This window comes from Leucoraja erinacea, chromosome 16, assembly GCF_028641065.1.
Source record: "Leucoraja erinacea ecotype New England chromosome 16, Leri_hhj_1, whole genome shotgun sequence".
Taxonomy (NCBI): domain Eukaryota; kingdom Metazoa; phylum Chordata; class Chondrichthyes; order Rajiformes; family Rajidae; genus Leucoraja; species Leucoraja erinaceus.
This window is the reverse complement of record NC_073392.1, coordinates 41,267,799-41,291,115: the sequence shown is the minus strand read 5'-3', so window position 1 is coordinate 41,291,115 and position 23,317 is coordinate 41,267,799. Positions and strand designations below refer to the sequence as shown.

The following is a 23,317-nucleotide window of genomic DNA, read 5'->3' as shown; positions in this document are numbered from 1 at the left end:
GGCGTCAACAGCACATGCAACACGCACGCACGCACGCTGTTGTATCAGATCTAGGATCTGTCTGTGAGCGTGCATTCTGGTGATTACAGAGTAGTAGCAGACAAATACGGGACAAGGGCGGCCCCGTATGGGACAAACCAATTTAGCCCAATATACAGGATGTCACAACTAATACGGGACAGTTGGCAACCGTGCCCTCAACCCCCCTCCCCTCCTAAGTTTATGTTCATGGCACAGGAACAGAATTAGGCCATTTGGCCCATCACGTCCACTCCACCATTCAATCATGGCAAATCTAATTCCCTCTCAACCCCATTGTCCTGCCTTCTCCCATAACTTTTCACACCCTTACTAATCAAGAACCGGGGCAACATCCGCTTTAAAAAAAGACTTGGCCTCTACAGCCATGTGATGCAATTGCTAAATTTTCCTTGATCTGCATCCCCTTAGATGTCTCATTTTCGCACCTCACCCTTCTATATCTCTGTGTCTCCCTCTCCCCTGACTCTCAGTTTGCAGAAGGTTGTCGGCCCGAAACGTCACCCATTCCTTCTCTCCAAAGATGCTGCCCGTCCCGCCGAATTACTCCAACTGTTTGTGCCTATCTTCTGTGCAGCAAGAACTACAGTTCCCATGATGTCCCCATCCTGACTATAATACCCACAGTGCAGCCTGCTTGCAGCGCGGTAGCTGCGCGGTCAGCTTCGGTTGCCATGGCTGCGGTCGGGACAGCAGAGCCCGTCGCCGAGCGGCCATTGCACAGCTCCCTGGTCACCTCCAAGCTGAGTGTCCCCGCGGCTGCGAGAATGGCACCATAATGGGCAACGTTCAAATACAGGACAAGGGCCAAACCAATTTAGCCCAAAATATGGGATGTCCCACTAATACAGTGGCAACCCTACTACTCCTGCCAGCCCCCAAACTTACACTAACCTCATAAAGAGGAGACACTCCCTTTCCACCCCATGTCTATCCGCCCAGATTATAAACACAAAGCACCAGTCTCCTTTCACTTACAAAATATCTTTCTTGGTTTCACTGCCATGGGGCATAATGCTAATTAGGCAAATAAGATAAAATCACGTTGCTATACATTAAATACTAATTATCATTCATCCAATTCCTATAATGGGCAGGTAGCTCTGTGGGGAGGGGCAGGGCCTTTATCCTCTGGAGTTCAAAAGATCGAGGGGAAACTTAACTAACTTGTAGGGTCTCAACAGGAGAGATTTGGAGAGATTGCTTCCTCTGTGTGACAATTTAGAACTGGTGGTCACTGTTCAATATAGGACATAAATTACTTAAATTAACCATTCACTTAAATGACAAAATGAAAACAAAATCTTATATGGGGACACAATTAGGGTTGCCAACCTAGTATTAGCTAGGTTACTAGTATTAGCCGAGACATCCCATTTTTTGGGCTAAATTGGTTTGTCCCGTACAGGACCGCCCTTGTGCTGTATTTGACTACTACTACTCAGGTCGAGGGGACTGTCGGGTCTGAGCGCCGCGTCCGGCCCCGCCTCACCCGTCCCGACGTAGTGCAACTCATGGAGTGCAGCAGCAGCACCTCGCCTGCGGCCCGGTCGGTCGGCAGCCCAGCCAGCTGTCTGACCTTCGGATCTTCGCTTACCACCGACACCACCACCACCCCTCCTTCTCATGGCCGATCATCGGTTCATGAGTTGGATGGGGTGCCGGACTTTGCGCGTGACAAAAGTTCTCAGCTGGCCCGCCGGCTGGGCTTTGTGCGCAGTCCAGCACCCGGGCCAACTCATCATTCACCCAGCCACGGCCAAGTCAGTCAACGAATTGCCATCGGGAATTCGTCCCGTATTTTGACCTTTTGTCTCTTATTTGGGAGTGAGAAAGTTGTCAACCCTTGACACAATCCTTTTCAACTCTCTTGATCAAAAGGTTGGTTTAAGCAGAATCTTTGGACAGTTTTTCGGCACAGCTAAAAGATTTTTGATAAGCAAGGGGATGAAAGATTTCTCTTTGGGATCATTTGAAATGCAGAAACGAGATTACAATCATCTCTGCCATGATGTTAATTGTCGCAGGCAGACACAAAATGCTGGAGTAACTCAACAGGGACAGACAGCATCTCTGGAGAGAAGGAATGGGTGACGTTTCGGGTCGAGACGTTCGGGGAGTCCAGAACCAGGGGTCACAGTTTAAGAATAAGGGGTAGGCCATTTAGAACGGAGATGAGGAAAAACTTTTTCACCCAGAGAGTTGTGAATTTGTGGAATTCTCTGCCTCGGAAGGCAGTGGAGGCCAATTCTCTGGATACTTTCAAGAGAGAGTTAGATAGAGCTCTTAAAGATAGCAGTCAAGGGATATGGGGAGAAGACAGGAACGGGGTACTGATTGTGGATGACCAGCCATGATCACAGTGAATGGCGGTGCTGAGTCGAAGGGCCGAATGGCCTACTCCTGCACCTATTGAGACCCTTCTTCAGACTGAGAGTCAGGTGAGAGGGGGACTAGAGTTATACATGGGTAAGGTGTGAAAATGACAGATCAAAGCAGACAATGTTCAGGGAAATGTAGTGGATCATTGTTTGCAGAGGGGAAGGTGAAAACAAGGCATACAATCAGTAAAATTAATCAGAAGGACAGTGAAACTAGTCGGCAGTGAAGGCTAGTGAAAAGGGCGGGATGGTGAAAAAGCAGTAGAGCTACTGCCTTACAGCGCCAGAGACCCTGGTTCAATCCTCACTACGGATGTTGTCTGTACGGAGTTTGTGCGTTCTCCCCGTGAATTATCCGACGTGTTCGGTTTCCTACCTCACTCCAAAGACGTACCAGTTTGTAGGTTAATTGGCTTGGTATAAATGTAAATTGTCCCTATTGTGTGTAGGACATATGTGTGTGTATATATATATATTTATTTATTCACATACACACACACATATGTATACACACACACACACACACATGAATGATATCTTTTATTTCGAACGATCATAAAACAAAAATAAAGATAAATAAAGATGAAAATTATATACAAAAGGACATGTATATATATATACATATATATATATAGGTATGTTACAAAACCTGCCTGAATCGTCATTGAGAATCTGCCCCAGGCCGTGTGCGCGATTTTGGCGCTGTTTAGAGGGGGCGGGTTTAAAACGCGATTTTTACTAGGCTGTTGCAATCGAAAATGTTCAGCCTAGTAAATCATTAACGAAAAATGCTGAAAGACCCCGTCGCAAAAGGTATTATTAGTTTTTATGGCCTTGTATAATAGTTATAGTAGTCTAAAAATCATTCTTTAAACCCGCAACCTCTCGCAGCCCCAGTGTTTTATAAAGCAAACAATTAAAGGTATGTACCTTATTTTTACATTAAAAGGGGCTTCTTAAGAACCCTGTATATAAAGTTTTCTATAGCATAGTAGCACATTTTGGGCTCGCTATATCCCGCAGTATTTTTCTGGGCCTATGAGGGCACAAGTCCTATGTGAACCATTCTTCTAACCATTTCACAAATCCAAAAAGCTCAATTAAAATAAACTAAACTTCGCAGACAATTCAAATAAAACTACTCCAATCAAGCTATTAAGAAAAAAATGAACAAAAAATCATGAAAAGAAATTAAAAGTGAATATTATTTGGACACATCTGTGATTTTTACAATGTTAATCATTTATTACTGTACTTTTCATCTAGATATGAAGTTTGAAATTAGCTACATTTTTTAACTAACTAATTATATGCTTTAATTTCAGGTCATCCAAGTAAAATTATTTTATATTTGTTTCAGATTCCACAATCTATGATAACTGAAAATTTCATTCAAATACTCTTAATTTTTAAGAAGGTTATGGGCTTTTGAGTCCATGATCACGGTTTTTTGTTTATGTTAGTTTCCCTAGAAAGTTAATAACCCCCCTCTCTGTCTTTCCAGTATGAAAATGGCTGTACTTTTTATTAGGTAGCAAGTGAATTTTTTGTCAAATTAAAATTATTTGTATGCTTTATCTGTCTTAAATTCTACCAGATCCTTAATCTTTAAGGTGTGTAATTTTAAATTTTGTATATTGGTGTTCATGATATCCTACGTTGTTTACTATACGAATAGCTCTATTTTGTAGTGTCAACATAATACACATTAGACTCGTTGGAAAAGGGATGGGAAGCAGCTTATGCTTGTCAAGTCCTACCCCCATTCTTCACCATTAACAAATGCAAAATTCAATAAAATAAACTAAACAGACAATTCAAATAAAACTACTCCAATCAAGCTATTAAGAAAAAAAGAACAAAAAAGGTGTTGCCAAGCACCATACCATTCTGTGAGACACATTCTCCTTCCTCATAATTCTACTTTTCAAATATATATCTTTTGTACATTTTTAAAATTGCATTATATTCAACTTTGAATCGTTTCGTCAAGTACAGAATATTACTTTTTAAATGGTCTCTAATGCTGTTCAAAACAGTTTCCTTGCTTTAACCCCCCTCTCTCCAATGTTTACTAGCGTGCTTTTTTGCTTTATAAATTATTTGCTGTAGTCTTAAATTCTACAGATGTTTCTTTATGGGTGTTTCCAGCAGATTTTGTATAATCAAGACTATACATACCCAGAAATGTTTGCTTAGTGATTCATACAGGTTTCTATTTCACACATTATTTAAATACGGTAACATTACTTTTACTTGTGTAGTTATTTTGCGTTTTCCAAACAGCATAAGTTTGGTTTTGTTTAAATTTAATGATAATTTATTCAAATCAAACCATGTTTTTAGTTTACTCATTTCTGTGTGACCACCTCCAAAAGCTGCTGCAAATTGTCCCCATCACATGTCACACACACACACACACACACACACACACACACACACACACACACACACACACACACACACATATAATGTGCGGGGATCACTGGTCGGTGTGCACTCAGTGGGCCGAAGGGCCTGTTTCTGCACTGTATCTCTAAACTAAGTAAGTCAGAGAACTAAGGTAGACAAAAATGCTGGAGAAACTCTGCTGGTGCAGCAGCATTTATGGAGCAAAGGAAATAGGCAACGTTTCTGGCCGAAACCCTTCTTCAGAGAACTAGGCTGGGGGAGGGACCGAGAGAGAGGGAAGCAATGTGGTAACATGTTGGCGGGGTGACGAGTGATCTAACTCTTCTCCTAATATATCTGCCTATTTGTATTATCGTGTATCCAGGGCAGATCACAGCACAGCAACCAGGTGCAACCAAGCGTCACCAAGCATCACCCGAGGTAGAATTGTGCCTAATATGGACCACGCCTCATGTTTTCTCTGTCACATGAACAATTTGCATCTGTGCAGGTCTAAGCTCAAAGCAGATGCATGTGTGTTGGCTTGGCAACATATCCCAAGGCCTCATCACCGCACCTGCCTACTCACTATTGTCTTTACCACTAAGTATTTCTGATCAGACATTCTTAAAAATCCAAAATGAATTTAGTTACAAAAAACTATACATTTAACACTAATTAATATTCACAATTGCACGTAACTCGTGTGAAAATAATGAAAAATAATAATATTAATTAATTGGTGGAGCCAGGATTCAGAGCTAATTGGTGACCCTTGGGCAATCCTTGATCGGACTTTGCAGGCTTTATCTTGCACTAAAAGTTATTCCCTCATCTGTATCCTGTGAATGGCACAACTTTAATCTGTAGTCTTTCAGTTGACTGGTCAGCACCGCAACAAAAACCTTTCACTGTACCTGTGACAATAAAAACTAAAACTTAATGGAGGTGCTGTCTGTGTGGAGTCTGCGTGTTCTCCATGTGACTGCATAGGTTTCCTTTGGCTGTTCTAGTTTCCTCCTATGTTATGAAGACATGGAGGTGTGCAGTTTAATTAGCCTTTGTTAACTTCCCGTAGTGTGTGAGGGCATGGGGCGGGAAAGGTGGAATCGATGAGAATGTAGAAGTAATGGTAAGAGTGGTTGAAGGTCAGTATGGGCACATAAGATCATAAGGAATAGGAGTAGAATTAGGCCATTCGGCCCATCGAGTCTTCTCTGTTATTCAATCATGGCTGATTGACATAAATGACAGATAAGTAAAAATAGTAGGAGCAGACCATCCAACTCTTTGATAGACACAACATGTTGAAGTAACTCAGCGGGACAGGCAGCATCTCTGGATAGAAGGAATGGGTGATGTTTCAGGTCGAGACCCTTCTTCGGTGTAAACCAGCATCTGCAGTTCCTTCCAAACCTCTGAGCCAGCTCGGCTATTCAGTATGATTGTGGCTGATCATCTCAGTATGTTATTCCCACCCTCTCTCCATTATACCTTGATGCTTTATGTGTCCACTAATCTATCCCTCACCTTAAGTATATTCAGCAACTTTGCCTCCATAGCGTTACTGAGGTTCACCAGCTTCTGAGTAGACCCATGGAAATGTGCATTGTGCAGCCCTAAATGTCCTACCCCCTATCTTGAGGCTGTGACCAGTTCAAAACCTGCCAGCAAAGGGAAATAACTTCACTGTCAGAATCTTGTATGTTTCTACAAGATAGCCTCACATCATAAAGTCATGCGATAGGTGTAGAATTAGGCCATTCGGCCCATCAATTCTCCTCCACCATTCAATCATGGCTGACCTATCTCTCCCTCCTAGCCCCATTCTCCTGCCTTCTCCCCATAACCTCTGATACCCGCACTAATCAAGAATCTGTCTGTCTCTGCCTTAAAAATATCCACTGACTTGGCCTCCACAGCCTTCTGAGGCAATGAATTCCACAGATTCACCCCCCTCGGACTAAAGAAATGTATGCATATCTCCTTTGTAAAAGAACATACTTTAATTCTGAGGCCATAACCTCTAGTCCTAGGCTCGCCCATTGGTGGAACCATCCTCTCCACATCCACTCTATCCAGGCCTTCAAACACAGTGGACAGAAGGCCTGTTTCAACTTTGTATCTCTCTATAACTCCAAAGGGCAACTAGAAACAATCTTAACTTCTACATCCAAATTGACGATGCCATTCAAATGAGCTTTGTTGCATGGTGGATATAAGTCTATGGAGCCATATAGTGAAGAGTACTGACCCAATAACTGAAGATTCAATCCACCTTTAGACAAGGTCAGGTTCACCAACATCTGACATTGCCACATCCCGCATTTCAGAATGCAACGTGCAAGCATGGAACTCAGGCACGGGCTGACTGGGAAAATATCTCAGCAGAGATCAATTCCCTGTGTAATTACTGCCAAAGGATGAATATATTTTGGCTGACTGGGGACTGACTGGGAAAACAATCATCTCAGCAAAGAGATCAATTTCCCTATTGTGGCGTTTGAATTACTGCCAAAGGGATGAATTCACATTTAATTGTCGGGACCCCAAGTTTCAGATTCTTTACCAAATGAGGTAATGCAAAACATCCATGCCTTTTTAAGATCATTGGGAACTCTTCCCCCCCCCCCCCCCCCCCCGGTGTGAAAATCACCACTCAATGATGTCCCCGGCACAATCATAAATTCATACAATGCATGGGGAAGGTGCCCTTCGGCCCAACTCGCGGGGCGGTGATGTCAGGCATGCTGGGCAAGAACTGCCCCGATCTAAAAAGCGGTAGTCCTATTTGTGGCGTTTGACCCATCTACCTCTGGAAACTTCAACGATTCGTCACCTCTATTCTTCTCCTAAAGATTTGGCTGCAAAGAAAAGGTTGGGTCTTAAGCAAAAGTTACCTTTCCCACACCCACCCCCACCCCACACACACACACCCCAACAAAAAATAACCGTGTGGGAAGGGGGCTGCAGATGCTGATTTACACCGAAGATAGACACAAAATGCTGGAGCAACTCAGCGGGACAAGCAGCATCTCTGGGTAGAAGGAATGGGTGACGTTTCAGGTCGAGACCCTTCGACCCGAAATGTCACCCATTCCTTCTCCCCAGTCTGAAGAAGGGTCCCCACCTGAAACCATATCCATTCCTTCTCTGCAGAGATGCTGCCTGTCCCACTGAGTTACTCCAACTTTTTGTGTCTATCTTTCCTCCACCTCAGTCAGTCATTTTCCCCAAATCTCCCCCACCTGCCCTTTGTCTAAAGTAAGCTGGCTTAAAGGGCAACAGAAAGCAGGGGAAAGTAAGGTCTATGCATTGGTAAATGTATTAAACCTCTTGGCTGCAAGATCAGTCAGTTAATGTGACTCCACCCTTCAAGTAAAATATCATGTTCCTGATGTTGGGGGAGTCCAGAACCAAGGGCCACAGTGTAAGGGGTAGGCCATTTAGAACCGAGATGAGGAAAACCTTTTTCACTCAGAGAGTTGTGAATTTGTGGAATTCTCTGCCTCAGACGGCAGTGGAGGCCGACTCACTGGATGCATTCAAAAGAGAATTAGATAGAGCTGTTAGGGCTTGCGGAATCATGGGGTATGGGGAGAAGGCAGGAACGGGGTACTGATTGTGGATGATCAGCCATGATCACATTGAATGGCGGTGCTGGCTCGAAGGGCCGAAGAACCTATTCCTGCACCTATTATCTATGTATCCATGTCAGGAACGTTATTCTGATTATTACAGACCCGTGAAACTAATGTCAAGAATCCAATGAGACCATGTCTAATTACCAGGGAGAGTTACATATTGGAAATCATTAAGGGCAAAAGGTTGAATGTTAAACTATTTTGTATCTTGGAGAAACAGTTCTTTTAAGATGCATGATAATATGTGATAGCCTCAACTAGATTAGATTACTCATCTTGGTTACTCTGGTTTAGGGCTGCACAGTGGTGTAGCGGTGGAGTTGTTGCCTTACAGCGCCAGAGACCAGGGTACGATCCTGACACTGGGTACTATCTATACGGCCTTTGTACAATCTCCTTGTAACGTGCGTGGGTTATCTCCGGGCGCTTCGGTTTCCTCCCGCATTCCAAAGACATACAGGTTTGTAGGCTAATTGGCTTGGTAAAAATTGTAAATTGTCCCTAGTGTGTATAGAATAGACTTAGTGTGCAGGGATCGCTGGTCAGGGCGGACTTGGTGGGCTGAAGGGCCAGTTTCTGTGCTGTATCTAACCTAAACCTAATTGCAACTTTAATGGTTAGTCCAAAAATAAAATCAGCAGAATGGAATTTAAACGATACTTTCAGAAAACAAATAATGATAGTCTATTGGTATAATCCTCAGTAGGCTTAAGATGATACAACAGATGTCCTGCTCACTAGTTTCTGTGCAGTACTATTTCACTGAAAGCAAGTGGCATTAGATATATTAGTCTGTATACTTTGAATGTGCAAATCTATGGGGAATTTAGCAGTGATACAAAAAAGTTTTAAATGCAACTGGTAGATTACTGTAAGACAAGTTAAATGTTTACAATCTTAGATACGATTGCACTGAAGTGGTTATAGAGGAGATTTATAGAGTTGGGAAATTATAGCTAAGATTGAATCGTATGGAACAGAGGTATAAAAATATGAAGGGCCAAGGTCGGATAAATAGGGAGGAGACACAAGGAAATAAAGATGCTGGGATATATGCACCAAACACAAAGAGTTGAATGACTAAGTTGATCAGGCAGCATCAGTGGAGGGAAGGACAGATGATTGCTCAGACTGGGTCTGAAGAAAGATCCCGACTCAAAACAACATTCCCGCCACAGATGCTGCCTGCCTCAATAATTCTTCCAGCACTTTGTGTTCTCTTTAAAAAGGAAGCTCCTAATTTTTCTTAGCAGTGGATTCATATTACTTAGGGCGGCACAGTGGCGCAACGGTGCAGTTGTTGCCTTACAGCGCCAGAGGCTCGGGTTGGATCCTGACAACGGGTGCTGTCTGTGCTGCGTTTGTACGTTCTCCCTGTGACCAGGCTCCAATTTCCTCCAACACTCCAAAGACATCCAGGTTTATAGGTTGGAGAAACTCAGGGGTGCAGCAGCATCTAGCAGCTAGAATTAGGCCATTCAGCTTTTTTGTCTACTTTCCATTCGATCATGCAGATCCTTTTTAACACAGGTTTATAGGTGGCCCTTGTGGCTTTGGGGATCAGGGGGTAAGGAGATAGCAGTAGAATACTGAGGCCATTCAGCACATCATCATCTACTTTGGTGCAGGCGATCATGGCCGATCTATTTGCACCTCCTATGTTTCTATTTTCTTGCCTTCTCCCCATAACTTGCCTTCTGACATAAGTTGTAACATTGTCCCTACACATTGTGTGTAGGCTTGTGTAAGGGGTGATCGCTGGCTGGCACAAGACTCGATGAGCCGAAGGGCATGTTTCCGTGCTGTATGTCTGAAAAAAGTAAAAGATGAGGAAAAATGTCTTCACCCAGAGGGTAGTGAAGTCTGGAACCCACGGCCCATCAAAGGCAGAAAGTCTTACCACATCTAAACGCTAAATGTGCACGAGTAAAGCTTTGGATAGGGTGAGAGAAGAGGATGTCTCTCATGTTTAACAAGGTTGACCATGGGGATAAACTAAAAACAAGGTTATCTAGTCAATTAAATGCGTGAAGGACAATGGACCAATGGTGGGAAGCTCTTTAGCAACCAGCACAGGCATGACGGGCTGAACAGCCACTTTCTCTGGTGGGTGGGAAGGAACTGCAGATGCTGGTTTAAATCGAAGATAGACACAAAAAGCTAGAGTAATGGGCCTGTCCCACTTAGGCAATTTTTTAGGCGACTAGGCTGTCACGACATGGTCACCGGGGTGTCACCTGTATGGTGGTTAGCAGTCTCTCAGTTGCCCAAAGAATCGTAGCATTTTTTTGGTCGCCGCTGGATTTTGAAATATTCAAAACTTTTCGGCAGAAGTCGGCGAGAGTTGGCTTGACGCCAATGAGCGTAGAGTTGGCTTGACGCCAATGAGCGTAGCTCGTCTTCTCCTGCCGTAGGTGCTGATGTAGGACGTCGCCGGTGATGACTTTGGTGAATTCCATTGGCGACTACCTACGTCAACCGGCGACAGGTACCGGCGACTGAAATGCCTTACATTGTCGTAGGTTGTCGCAGGTGGACGTAGGTTGTCGCCAATAGGTGTGGTCGTAGGTGGACGTCCTAATGGGTCGTCGGTTGTCGGTAGCTTGCCGTAGACTTGGTGGTAGGTTGTAGTAGCTTGTTGTGGACATTGCCGTGGGGGGGTCCAGGCGCCGGTTTTTCGGCGACCCGCCATGACTATGACAGTCGCCAGCAGTCACCGAGAAAATGGCCCAAGTGGGACACGCCCTTACTCAGCAGGACAGGCAGCATCTCTGGAGAGAAGGAATGGGTGACGTTTCAGATCGAGGTCCTTCTTCAGACTGAATCAACTGGTATATTTTGTTAATAATTCTACACAACTGGATATGTTACTCCACCACAGAAGCACTGGGATGAAGATTAACAGGAACTAGTGCTGCATACTTTGTGACTTTGTCAACGCCCTTTATAATAAAACAAAGAATCTCACTGTGACATGCCGCATTTCATAATAATGAGACTTTAATGAGCCTGCAGCAACATCCCTTGTCCAATATGGTTTTCTGGGATGGAGTCCTCACCGCCCAGTGACGACCCTTTCTCCAACATTCTTGGACTCCATCCACCCTGCCCGAACCATTTTATCTCAAACTACCAGCAAGACATCGAACGTCTAGGCCCCCTTCTGCTCCCCTTCCCTACTCTAATCTCACCCCCTCCGAAGGTCTAGCCCTAACCTCACTTCCCCGCAATCCTGACATTATCATCAAACCCGCCAACAAGGGTGAAGACCCAAAACCTCACCCAGTCTTTTTCTCCTGTGATGCCAACCGACCTGCTGAGTTACTCCAGCACTTTGCGTCTGTCTATCTTTAGTATACACCAGCGCCTGCCGTTTCTTGTTTCTACATTGTAACGGTTTAATTCAGCTGGTCTTGTTTACTATATCTTGTGCGTCAATGATCAGAGAACATTCAACCACATCCAGTTGGTAATTTAGCTTCAAATTAGTGATACTGATCCAGATTACACTTACAGTAACTGATCTAATGAGGTTCATCCACGTTGTTTGCTGGGCCATCTGTTTACTGAGGGAGAATAAACAGTGATCCATATGTACAAATCATTTTCTAGTTGTTTAAACTTTTGGATGCATGAAGTCAAATCAGTGTAGCACATGGAAAAAGTTAACATTTCAGCTTTTGTGTGGCCCTTTCTATCCGAAAGTAGACAACCCATTGCCAATGTTTTCATTTCAGTTTTTAGTTACGTTTAGAGATACAGCGCGGAAACAGGCCCTTCGGCCCACCGAGTCTGCACTGACCAGGCACGTGCCGTCAGGGGAGGCAAGGTAGTCAGTGCCTACCCTGACTAAAATTATGAAATGGTAATTATTTTATATATAAAATATATATATCATATATATAAAACATATATAAAATTGTCGTAAATAGTAAAGGCACGGAAGAATTATGCTTCTTAGGCATAATTCTCCCGTGCCTTTCATCCGCAGTACATTTAAAACGCGGAAGTATGTTCTACACACGTGCCATCGGCGCCGCTACAAGCCATCAGTGGCAACGGTCCGTAAAGGCAGCTGAAATTCTGCCTTTACACCGTGGACTGCGTGCATGCGTACACTGCGCATGGGCACCAGCCTACTGCACATGCGCAAGTTTCTTGGCAGGTTTTTCCAAAGATGGATAGTGATTACCTGAAGAGTTTCTCGAAGCAAACTTACGGGGAAAAGACCAAAATAATTGAAAATGGCGGACCAACGCCGGAACGTAAAGAACTTCAACAGCGCAAAGGAACAAAAATAATGAGAACATTTAAAACAACTTGGTATAACAGGAAACAAAGAGAGAAGAATGGATTTTGTGTTCAAATAATATGGTACATAAATTTCTTTGAGCTATATGTTTTTAAATACTTTATTAAGAGATAGGACCTTACAAAGCTTTTCAAGTCAAGAATAGAACCCAAAACGGAATGGATTATATTTGGAATAATAGGAGAAGATACCAATTTATATAAAGACCAAAATGTTTTTTTTAATTATGGGTTAATAATTGGAAAGAAATTGATACTTAAATTTTGGAAAAATACAACCATACCAATTGTTAAAATGTGGATTAGGAATATGATGGACATAGCACGCCTTGAAGAAATGAGACTCCGACTAATAGATAAATATGACCAATTCTTAAGGAGTTGGTCTCCTTTCATCGACTTTTTGGAACCATGTGATGCAGCGGTACCGTAAAGATTGCTGATTTCAGTTCATGACGCGGATAGATCTACATCTCCGAATACAGATTTGAAAAATTCTCTTTTAAGGGGCCTTCTCTTCTATTTCTACTTTCCACTTTTTCTTTTTCTTTTTTCTTTTTTATATACACGTCATGTTTTTCTACTCTCTACCATCTATTTTTCCACTTTTTCCTCTTTCTATTGTTTTCTTTTTCTTGTCCTGCTTACTTCCTTCTCATAACATAAAACTAGAGGTTGTACATAGAATGGATTACGGTATTACATAGTTGGCACCTAAAATTAGGTTCCACTGTACTGTTTTGTACTGTATTAACTTCTAATAAAATAAACAAAACAAAAAAAAAAGAGATAGGACCTATTGAAGACAAAATACTTGATAAAAGCCGAGAGAACAATCTGCCCAAGATTTTTAAAGCCACTGCCTACCCTAACTAATTACTCATGGCATGGACCAATGATCCCCAGCACATTAACACAAACTAGGGACCATTTACACTTACACCAAGCCAAGCATGTTCTCCCATATCCAAAGAGAAAAAAAAGAATTAAAAAAACAACAAACCTGTACGTCTTTCGTTATTATCATTTAGTTTGTAAGTTTATTTCTTTCATGAGCTACAACAAAAAGAATGAATTCTGTGCCATGTAAACTGAAGAAAACTGCAGATTTTGAAACAAAAACATTAAAGGCTGGAAATATCCAGCATCTGTGGGAAGAAAAACAGAATCAACATTCCAAGGCGGAGATACTTCATCCAAACTGGAAAAGAGACAAAAGGAGCTAGAAAGGCTTCGGAGAGGGTGGGTGAGGACGATGTCTCTGATATAGTTTAACTAGGGTGCCCAAGGGGATAAACTGTACACAAGGTTATCTGGTCAATGAATGAATGGGAATGATTAAAGGGTGAGAACACAGACAGAGGCACGAGGGGGTGCCTGCAGAGCAGGAGAGCATGTTCTCCCATCCCCAAAGAGAAATAAATAAATAAAAAAGCCAGCTGAGCTGATGATATAATAATATCCAATGGACTATTTCAGCTTTTGAAGCTGGGGCTCCATAAGGCGCAGGTCAGGCCGCCTTTGGAATATCGTAAGCAATTTTGGGCCCCATATCTGAGGAAGGACGTGTCGGCTCTGGAGAGGGTCCAGAGGAGGTTTACAGGAATGATCCCAGGAATGTGTAGGTTAACCTATGATCAGCGTTTGTCGGCACTGGGCCTGTACGTGCTAGAGTTTAGAAGAATGAGGGGGGACCTCATGTAAAAGTACAAATAGTGAAAGGCTGTGATAGAGTGGATGTTGAGAGATGTTTGCACTAGCGGAAGAGTCTAGGACACTAGCCTCATAATTAAAGGACGTTCTTTTTAGGAAGGAGGTGAAGAGGAATTTCATTAGTCAGATGGTGGTGAATCTGTGGAATTCTTTGCCATAGAAGGCTGTGGAGGCAAAGTCAGTGGATATATTTCAGACAGTGATAGATAGATTCTTGATTAGTACAGGTGGCAGAAGGCAGGGAGAATGGGGTTGGGAGGGAGTGATGATTGAATTACTGAATGGCGGAGTAGACTTGATGGGCTAAATGGCCTAATTCTGCTCCTATCACATGATCTTCTGACTAATAACAAACCAAGAAATCAAGCTAACTGAAGTTGTAGAATTCAATGCATAGGAAGAAACTGCAGATGCTGGTTTAAACCGTAGACACAAAAAGCTAGAGTAATTCAGCAGGCCAGGCAGCATCTCAGGCAACATCTCTGGAGCGAAGGAATGGATGACGTGAAGAAGGTCTCGACCCAAAACGTCACCTATTCCTTTTCTCCAGAGATGCTGCCTGTCCCACCGAGTTACTCCAGCTGTTTGTGTCTATCTTGTAGAATTGAATATTGAGTACAGAAGGCCACCAAGTGCCCAGACGGAAAACGAGGTGATGTTCTTCAAGCTGTGACAGGTCAGATGGGTATGGGATGGATGGGGACATTAAAGTGATGGGCATCAGGAAGCTCAGAGTTTGCCCCGCGGACAGAACGTAGGGATTCTGCAAAGCGATCTACCCAATCTCTCCCACGTACTCTCCAAGGTAGATGATTAAGAGCGTCTAAGACCACCGAATGCAGTGGACGTGGTGGAAGTGAGGGCACACAGTGGGAAGCCAGAGGATAATAATGTTAAGGAAAGAGAATCTGGAAGAGTTATTCCCCTGACTCTCAGTCTGAAGAAGAGTCTCGACCCAAATCATCACCTCCCTATTCCTTTTCTCCAGAGATGCTGTCTGACCCGCTGAGTTACTCCAGTTCTGTGTGTAAAACATTGTCTTTGACGTCAAAGTTATTTGCCAACATTGCAAAATCTTTTGGGAATTTTTACTTTTATGGAAATCTTGGTATGTAATATACCACATGCCACGGCTAAATGGGTTCTAAATGAGACCAAGCTGAAGAGTCAACGTAGCTCAAAGTTTGATATATTTACAGTTTATTATGAGCTGTTATCATAAAATGAAGGACTTGCCTGGCTATACTTAATATTTGTATCCGTTTCCTCCCACCATTTTGTGGCCAAAGACACATGTAAACAGCTTGTTCCTCACCCTCCAGTCAGTCTCATGCTGAGGGAGCAGCTGTGACATTAGTTCACTTCTGCAATTTGATTAACCCTTTGGTAACCCACGAGCAAGAAAGATGCCCAAGATATCAGGAGGCCACAACTTCCAGCTCCGTTTCACTGCACCATCCCAGCCAGTCACACACAATGGCCCGGAGTTGGTCGGCACTGTGTCTATCTTTTTGTGTCTATCTGTGGTTTAAACCAGCATGTACAGTTCCTTCCCACACATTTAGTCTGGAAAGGTGAAATGTGTCTACCGTGGTACAGCGGGAGATTTGTTGCCTTGCCTTGCAGAGTCGGAGACCCGGGTTCGATCCCGACTACGGGTGCTGCCTGTACAGAGTTTGTACATTCTACCTGTGACCTGCGTGGGGTTTTCTCCGAGATCTTCGATTTCTTCCCACACTCCAAAGACGTTCAGGTACGTAGGTAAATTGGCTTGGTAAATGTAAAAATTGTTCCTAGTGTGTGTAGGATAGTGCTAATGTGCGGGGATCGCTGGTCGGCGCAGACCTGGTGGGCGGAAGGGCCCGTTTCTGCGCCGTATCTCTAAAACTAAACTAAAGTTATGCCTTATTCCAGATCTTTTTCATTCTAGCATCATAAAGACGATTTCAATGAATAACTTAGAAAGACCTTAATTATCGCTGATTTCATCTGTAATCATAAAATCTAATCATGCATTTCAACAGTGATCATACTTCAAAAGATGCTTTGGTTTGTTCTCTTTTCAGAACACCATTATAGTACTTTAATAAAATTACAGGGAGACTGATTCTGTGAGTCCAAACAACTTTAAATAAAGTTCCAAAAATACCTCTGTACAAGTCATCAGACTTTTCTAAATAAAGGTCACCCATATAATTACAGTAAGCAAGGGAAATGTAATGCAGCCACGTTACTGAAATAGCCATTAACACTTTGCTAGGTACAACTTTCCAACCCTTTCCTGACATTTCATATTACTATTTCTATCAATATGAAAAATTGAGAGGAGCCCATTTTTCCGAATATTCCTTAAAATGCATTGCGGCTTTTGGGTAACAAGCACATCACTTACTGGACTGGTATAAGTCTTCCTCTTCTTCTTGCGTATGGCGTGCACAGCCTAAAGTTGTAGGGCAATTTGTTCTATTTGATCTTACTTGATTGTGCACGCCGGGTTGATTGCATTCGTCGAAACAGGGCAGACCACGTGAAGGTTGCAACTCCCACCCGCTTTAGGAGACTAAAGCCACAACTTCAAATCTCACCGTGGACTGAAAACTTAAATGTAAAATAATCGAGTGAATCTGGATTGAAAAGCCAGTGTCAGAAATGGCAATTGTCGGCCAAATGTTGCTGGCTTTTAATGTTTGAAACAGTAATAATGTGTGTGCTTAATTCTAGGACTTGTAGGGACTCTGAGATCATATGGATTCCAATGGGGACTGTGTGGCAAAGATTCAGAAAGCAGATGTGTCACTGTGTAAAGTAACTTTATTTTATTTTAATGTTTAATCCCTGGAATGGATTTCACATTTCATATTTTGTTAGATGCCATTTGGCCCATGGAGTCTACGCCAGTTCTCATGGCAATCCCATGTCCTTTATTTCACTGTAATCATTTCTCTCATGATAGGAAAGTAGTGCAGATGCTGGTTTATAAAGCAAATACACAAAATGCTGGAGTAACTCAGTGGAACGGGCAGCATCTCTGGAGAGATGCTGCCCGTCTGCAAACTGAGTGTCTTCTGAAGAAGGGTCTCAAACCAAAACATCACCTATTCCCTTTCTCTAGAGATGCTGCCTGCCCCGCTGAGTTACTCCAGCATTTTCTTTCTCTCTTCAGTGTAAACCAGCATCTGCAGTTCCTTCGTCAGTCTACCCCACGACAGAAGGGGAAGGAATTGTACAGTTTGATAGCCCCAGGGAAGAAGGATCTCCTGTGCCATCCGATACTGCATCTTGGTGGAACCAGTCTGTTGCTGAAGGTACTCCTCAGGTTGGCCAGTGTGTCATGGAGGAGGTGAACTATATTGTCCAAGACGCCCCGCAGTTTGGACTCCAACTCCACCCCCAGGACAGAGCCAGCCTTCTTGATGAGTTTCTTAATCCTAGTCCTTCCTTCTCTCCAGAGATGCTGTCAGTCCCATTATTAATCCAGTTTTTCATGTCCATAATATTCTACAATGTCCTTCATTGAAGGATACTTACTACCCTGACCAGGTCTGTCCCAGCTACTACTCCAGATCCCCTGATGCAGCCGACTTAAATGCCCTCTGAAATGCAATGGCAAGGCACTTAGGGGGGTCATAAGGGGATCACTAGTGATGACCAGATTGTGTTACAGATGCTTGATATGGCCGCAGATTTAAAGCAACGCCACTCTGTGCTTAAGTCACAAACCCTGCTCACCCATCACCCAAATTGATGGATCTACAACCTACAATGGCTGGCAAGTGATAAATGTTTTCAAATCCACACATCCTCTCCTCCCTCCCTCTCTATTTCTGTGAACTTCAGTTCTACAATCTCCATGAGGCACCATGTCTTCAGCTGCCAAGACCCCAAGCTCACAAGTTCCTATGGCTCCTTTTCTTTCTTCAATATGTTCCTTGAAGCCAACCTTTAAAGTTCTGTGTGACATTTCGGGTCCCTACCCCACCCTAGTTCTCCGACTAGTTTCACTGTCCTCCTGATTAATTTTACCGATTGAATGCCTCGTTGTCACCTTCCCCTCAGCCAACAATTATCCATTCTACATTTCCTGATCGGCATCTGCTTTGATCTGTCCTTTTCACACCTTACTCTTCCATATCTCTAGTCTCCCTCTCTACTGACTCTCAGTCTGAAGAAGTGTTTCGACCCGAAATGTCACCCATTCCTTCTCTCCAGAGATGCTGCCTGTCCCGCTGAGTTACTCCAGCATCTGCATGTCCTTCCTACACTATTAAGTTATGTGCCACTAATATCTTCTGGTTGGTCCAGTGTTGAATTTTGTTTAGTTAATATCTCTGGAAACGTTTGTCATAATACTCTATATCACTCTTGTCTTATAGTGGACCATAAAACTAATGTTTATGGTTGTTTAAAGATCCCTTATTGCCTAATTAGAAGGACAGGCAAGCATCACGGGCTCAGAATTTGATTAATCGGCACACAATTAAATTGTCTAACATTGCTTATATCAGTGGCAGTTAATTCTTAATTCTTCTTCCCGAATGAAATGTGATTATGGATGTTTGCCGATGGCTCTAGAAATTTGACCGGGCATTCCAGGCATGTCTTATCCCTGGAGTCCTGATCCCATTCCAAAGCCAGTGGTTCTCAGTGTTTCCTGTGCAAAACTTGGGACATTATGGGGAAACTCAGTCCGCCTAAACCTACACGATCTCCCTGTCGCTAAACACTTTAACTCCCCCTCCCATCTCAATACTGACCTTTCTGTCCTGGGCCTATATTATAACCAAACCTTGACTGGAGACCTACATTCCTTACTTAAGCTGTTCTATGACGCACAATATCAACGGTAGCTACCCTGATGATGCATGCACCTCTCACCCTTTGATCCCCAATGGAGAGCTTGATCTCCAATATTATATTCAGGTAGGCGTGGACTCCTATACATCAGCGAGACCAAGCGCCGACTGGGTGATCGCTTTGCTAAACACCTTCACTCACTCCGCCTTGGACTACGTGATCTCCCATTTGCTAAACACTTTAACTCCCCCTCCCATTCCTAGACTGACCCCTCTGTCCTGGGCCTCCTCCATTGTCAGAGTGAGGCCAAACATAAATTGGAGGAACAGCTTGGGCAGCTTACAACCCTGTGACATGAATATTGCTGACTTCAAGTAACCTTTGCTTTCCCTCTCTCTCTGTCCCTCCCCCACCCTAGTCATCATAGTTTCACTGTTGTTCTGCTGAGTTTCACTGTTTGTATCACTCACTATCACCTTCTCTACAGGCAACAATGGATCATTGTGGGCTCCACCTTTCCTTGTTCTGTGCACGTTTTCACATTTCTCATTTCCCTCTCCCCTGACTCTTAGTATGAAGAAGGGTCTCGACCAAAAACGTTACCCATTCCTTATCTAGAGACGTTGCCTGGCCCGCAGAGTTACTTCAGCTTTTTGTGTCCATCTTCCAAACCAGCTGTTGCTTCATCTTTTTTGCTGCAGAAAATGCACTAGAATACTAGAATCTACTGTTTAAGAAGGAACTGCAGCTGCTGGAAAATAGAAAAATGCTGGAGAAACTCAGCGGGGGAGGCAGCATCTATAGAGCGAAGGAAATAGGCAACATTTTGGGTCAAAATGCTTAGAAACATAGAAACGTTGAAAATAGGTGCAGGAGGAAGCCATTCGGCCCTTCGAGCCAGTACCGCCATTCATTGTGATCATGGCTGATCGTCCCCTATCAATAACCCATGCCTGCCTTCGCCCCATATCCCTTGACTCCACTAGTGACTCCCCTAGAGCTCTATCTATCTAATATCCATCCAGTGACTTGGCCTCCACTGCCCTCTGTGGCAGGGAATTCCATAAATACACAACTCTCGGGGTGAAAAAGTTTTTTCTCACCTCAGTCTTAAATGACCTCCCCTTTATTCTAAGATCAGAAGAAGGGTTCGGTCTGAAGAAGGGTTTCAACCCTAAGCGTTGCCTATTTCCGTCACTCCATAAATGCTGCCTCACCCGCTGAGTTTCTCCAGCATTTTTGGCTACTAGTATCTACTGTTTAGATTCCTCAGGTGACTTGTAAGAGACAACAATAAGAGGAAACAATTCCACCTTCATCACATCAGGTTGGGCCTCTCCCTAACCTGTTGGACCAAACAATCAGGGGTGTGTGTGTGTGTGTGTGTCACCGGGTGCTCATCTTTGCTTCTTGGGAGGCCAACTGACCTCAGGAGATAATACGCCCACCAAAGGTATCAGTCATCAAACCCAGCCCACCACATGGAAGGAGAAGACACTTCTTCAAATGGCTGATACATGAACACTTGAGCAAACATGAATGAACGTTTTTGACAGCATCGGGCCTGTACTCGCTGGAGTTTAGAAGAATGAGGCGGGACCTCATTGAAAAGTACAGAATAGTGAAAGGCTTGGATAGAGTGGATGTGGAGAGGATGTTTCCACTCGTGGGAGAGTCTAGGACTAGAGGTCATAGCCTCAGAATTAAAGGACATTCTTTTAGGAAGGAGATGAGGAGAAAGGTCTTTAGTCGAAGGGTGGTGAATCTGTGGAATTCTTTGCCACAGAAGGCTGTGGAGGCCAAGTCAGTGGATACTTTTAAGGCAAAGATAGATAGATTCTTGATTAGTAGAGGTGTCAGAGGTTATGGGGAGAAAGCAGGAGAATGGAGTTTGGAGGGAGAGGTAGATCAGCCATGATTGAATGGCGGAGTAGACTTGATGGGTCGAATGGCCTAATTCTAATCCTATCACATGACCTTATGACTTATTACATTGAGAGTGATGTTCCAAAATATGCAGGTTCACTTGTCAACAGGATGAGGTACAGCCAGGAGTGGCCACCTGCTGCATTCTCAAAGTACAACTGGATCAGTTTGAGCTCCAATATGAAACAATTTGGACCACCACACACCAAGGACCCACGTTAACGGATCTCCTTTTAGATTTCAAAGATGGCGGACAGGACCACTGCACTGAGCAGGAAAGGCATAAATAAAATCCTTGCGCAGGAAGGAACTGCAGATGCTGAAGATAGACACAAAAAGCTCAGCGGACAGGCAGCATCTCTGGAGACAAGGAATGGGTGACGTTTCGGGCCGTGACCCTGCTTCAGACTGAGAATCAGGGGAGAGAGAATCTAGAGATATGGAAGAATAAGGTGTGAAAATGACAGATCAAAGCCGACGATGATCTGGGAAAAGTAAAACGCCCAATTGTTGGCTGAGGAGAAGGTGACAATGAGGTATATAATTAGAAACATTAATCAGGAGTATAGTGAAACTAGTCAGAGAGCTAGTGTAGGGGAAGGACGGAGAGAAAGGGAAGCCAAGGGTTACTTGAAGTTAGACAAATCAATATTTGTACTGAAGATAGACACAAAAAGCTGGAGTAACTCAGCGGGTTTAACAGCATCTCTGGAGAAAAGGAATAGGTGATGTTTCGGGTGTTAAAAGTGTTACAAAGTGTTAAAACTATTTACCAGAAACTCAGCAGAATTCTATTACCACCACAAACACTTCAGCATAGTTTTGAGACAGCACGGGAACCGATTCTTCATCAGCCAGAACTTCCTCATCCTCATGACTCAGGAATTTGTCAAAGCTCTTTAAAAAAAAGGACAAAACAGGGGCGGCACAGTGGCGCAGCGGTGTAGCTACTGTCTTACAGCGCCAGAGACCCTGGTTCAATCCTGACTACGGGTGCTGTCTGTACGGAGTTTGTACGTTCTCCCCATGACCTGTATGGGTTTTCTCCGAGATCTTCGGTTTCCTCCCACACTCCAAAGCCGTCCAGGTTTGTCAGTTAATTAGCTTGGTATATATGTTTTTAAAAAATGGTCCCTCGTGTAGGATAGTGTTAATGTGCGGGGACCGCTGGTCGGTACAGACTCCGTGGGCTGAAGGGCCTGTTTCCACACTCTTATCTTTAAACTAAACTAAGAATTTGGAAATATCTCTCAAGAATACTCAAAAGGAGGCCCTGCCATGTATCTCAGAACAACAAAAAACAAAATCGCACAAGTACATTTAAAGAATTCACTTGCAGAATGTAGCCAAGTAAAATATTAACAGAGCAGCTAAACTCTGTGTTTCCTGATTAGAGGTTCCAGTTGGAAGAGTATGGCAGAGTAAACCATTGTTGCAGGAAGTCACAAAGACACTGTCGTCTGCACTGCTGCTGGCTGGCTGGCTGGCTGCCTTCACATTATTCTTCAGCACATTCAGCCCATTGTCAACTCAAGGCGTGTGTTCTTGCAAATTACACACACACTCACACAGCACAAAGGGCCAGACACAAAAAAAGAAAAAGTTCAAACTTACTTAACGCTCATCTTGATTCAAGTTTGAAAGAAATCAAGCCCGGCAGATGATCTGGAAATCCTTTTGTGTTCACTCACAACTGATGATCGGGGCTCTCCGAGATCACACAAAGCTTGTTACAAAGAGGAACCATCAGTAATTCGCACAAGGCCCTCTCTTGTTAATCATAGATTTGCCCAGGACATTTGCCCTTAATATCAATGTGCATTCACAGCGCCCTTCTGCATTAACAGCAGCACAGACACAAGATCCCCGCTCGGCAGCACCACAAATGACAGAGTTAGCCACGCCTGCCTCAACACACTTGGGTACCAGCCAGTTAAAAGACAGGCAGCGTTTCCTTGCATTCACTTGCAATTGGCTGAGAAATGCAACCACTGCCAGTGGCTTGCAAAGACCACTATTTTATTTATTGCCTGTCCCAGTTCACCATTTTAGAAAACTATGTTTTGCATCAGAGGCAAGAATGTGAAATCCCTTTTTGAGAATGCACGGACGCTTCCT

The 23,317-nt window shown here is 43.6% G+C and overlaps 1 protein-coding gene across 3 annotated transcripts in view; it reads right to left on the bottom strand.

The window, feature by feature from the left end:
- shisa10.1 (shisa family member 10, tandem duplicate 1) overlaps nt 1-23,317 on the bottom strand; it is a 150,243-nt gene that overhangs the window by 50,765 nt on the left and 76,161 nt on the right. Inside the window, exon 1 of one of the 3 annotated variants that reach the window (XM_055648243.1) lies at nt 22,814-23,069. The exons of the other annotated variants lie outside the window; for them this stretch is intronic. Coding sequence (XP_055504218.1) covers nt 22,814-22,824 — 11 coding nt within the window. The 5' untranslated portion in view covers nt 22,825-23,069. Of the gene's footprint in view, nt 1-22,813; nt 23,070-23,317 lie in introns of those variants that run through there. 3 annotated transcript variants of the gene reach the window in all.